Source organism: Elephantulus edwardii, unplaced genomic scaffold, assembly GCF_000299155.1.
Source record: "Elephantulus edwardii isolate Elephantulus edwardi_28Jun2011 unplaced genomic scaffold, EleEdw1.0 scaffold00363, whole genome shotgun sequence".
In the NCBI taxonomy this organism is placed as follows: domain Eukaryota; kingdom Metazoa; phylum Chordata; class Mammalia; order Macroscelidea; family Macroscelididae; genus Elephantulus; species Elephantulus edwardii.
Genome location: NW_006400113.1, coordinates 1,548,307 through 1,550,506, shown reverse-complemented (window position 1 = coordinate 1,550,506; position 2,200 = coordinate 1,548,307). Strand labels below are relative to the sequence as shown.

General features: G+C 47.2%; 1 protein-coding gene across 1 annotated transcript in view; it reads left to right on the top strand.

Moving 5' to 3' along the window:
* Positions 1–1,365: 1,365 nt before the first annotated feature.
* NUP133 (nucleoporin 133kDa) overlaps positions 1,366–2,200 on the top strand; it is a 112,479-nt gene continuing 111,644 nt past the window's right edge. Inside the window, exon 1 of the mRNA XM_006902066.1 lies at positions 1,366–1,547. Within this exon, the coding sequence (XP_006902128.1) occupies positions 1,366–1,547 (182 nt within the window). The remainder of the gene's footprint in view (positions 1,548–2,200) is intronic.

Below are 2,200 nucleotides of genomic sequence, written 5' to 3'. Positions count from 1 at the left end.
CGATGGACTGCTAGGAGAATAAACAAGTTTGTCCTGGAGAGGGTGAAGCCAGACCACACTTTGGAGGCAAGGATTCTGAAGCTTCGTCTGACATACTTTGGACATTTTGCAAGGCGGGATCAGTCCTTGGAGAGGGACATCATGCTTAGGAGGGTGGAGGGACAGCGTTGGAGAGGAAGATCCATGATGAAATGGATTGACTCAGCGCAAGGGACAAGTGTGTTGGACACAATAAAATTGGCAAGGAATTGAGCAGGGTTTGTAATCACTTGTTTTGCATCAGAGAGTTGGACAATGACTAGGAAGGATAGAAGGAGAATTGATGCCTTTGAGCTGTGGTGCTGGAGAAGAGTATTGAATGTACCATGGACTGCCGAGAAAACAAACAGATTCATCCTGGAGAGGGTTAAGCCAGGCTGCTCCTTGGAGGCAAGGATTCTGGGGCTTCCTCTGACATACTTTGGACATGTTGTAAGGAGGGACAGGTCCTTGGAGTGGGACATCGTGCTTGGGAGGGTGGGGGGACGGCGCAAGAAGTAAAGACCCTGTATGAGGTGGATTGTTTCGGTGACTGTGGTAATCAGAATGGGTGTGTCAGAGGCAGTGCGATTGGCACAGGATAGAGCAGGGTTTAGGGCTGTTGTACATAGGGTCGCTATGATTCGCAGGTGACTCGACCGCACATAACAACTGTCCTTATCCATTGTCCAGCTCTCAGATGCACAATCTGCTGGAGGGTCAGCAATGAGTCAGTTCAGACTGCATGGCAAACTACCCACTTTGAAGTCGTGATTAGTTGCTGTCAAACCTCATTTCCTTCTGATCTCAGTTCTCTAAATGGCTCACTTTTAGTCATTTTGAGATTTTTTTCTTTTCTTTCTCCTTTTCGTTTCAGGTTCCTGAAAAGCCGTAAGTTCTTTGCTGTTTCAGGACCTTTGCTTAGGATCTTCTGCCTAATTTGTCAGGAGGCTCAGAAAGGAGGCTTCACGAGATGCACAGAGTCAGAAAGGCTGCGTGGTTTTCCGGTCTGAGTTCCCTGGAAGATGCTCTGGCAGCAACCCCAAAACCTGCTGCCTCCAGGTCTGGGTGCACAGTCTAAATATCTCCAGTAATGGACACTCTCATCCCGCCTCCTTCAAGTCGCCGGAGTCCGACCACGCCCCGTTAGGTCGCAGTGCTTCTGCATCATTAAAAGCCGCCACCCTAGCGCAAAACACTGCTTTGCCATCACGAGCACAGGGCGGCGCTGCGTCTGACGTCATCACCAGGCGTCTTTTCACCTACCAGTTCTTCAGTTGGGTGAGTTGAGGTCTGTGATCCGGATCTTGGAACACTCACGTTCCTACCCTCTGCTTCACTGGCATCATGTTCCCAGCGGTACTGTCCCCTCGGACTCCGGGACCTGGGTCTCGAAGGGGCCCACTTGTCGGCAGTGGGGCTAGTTCTACGCCCCGAGCGGCAAACAGGAAGAGCTTGCCCTTGGCCTCAGCTGTCAGCTCCCCGGTGCTCTTCTCGCCAGTCGGCCGCCGCAGCTCCTTTAGCGCTAGGTAAGTGCGACTCGGGTGGCTAGGACCTGGTTTGCGTTCTCCCAATGGAGTCTTGTCTCCTTATGCCTACCGGAGCAAAATAGCATTATTAGGAAAACCGTGGTCAGTTATTGTTTCAGTTTCCCCGTGGTTAATCCACTTGGTTTGCATTTTTCATTGAAATGACCTTTTCGTTGAAGTGAAGAACAAACTGAATTTTAATCTGGAATACGTCCCTCACATTCTTAAATGGTGATAATATCTAATCAGGAACTTACCTCACAAAGACGGCCAAAAGAGCCAGGATGAACACAGTACAGGTGTAAAGGGCAGTAAGGGCCCCCAATCTTAGAAAAATAGCAAAAAGACTTTCCTAAGAAGGGGGGAAAGATCGGAATATATTTTTCCCATTTTTTTAAAAAAAAGGATGATCCAGTAGAATGCGGAAATTATCAGACACTATCTTTAAAATCACATACAAGTAAAATCTTGCTGAAGATTGTTGAAAATGTCAGAAATTCAGGCTAATTGAAAGAAGTAGATATGGATATCATTGCTGATGTTGTATGAATCCTGGCTGAAACTAGAGAGAATACCAGAAGAATGGCTATTTATTTGTGTTTTATTGACTATGCAAAGACATTTTTTTTGCCTTTTTATTTTTTCCTTTTTTT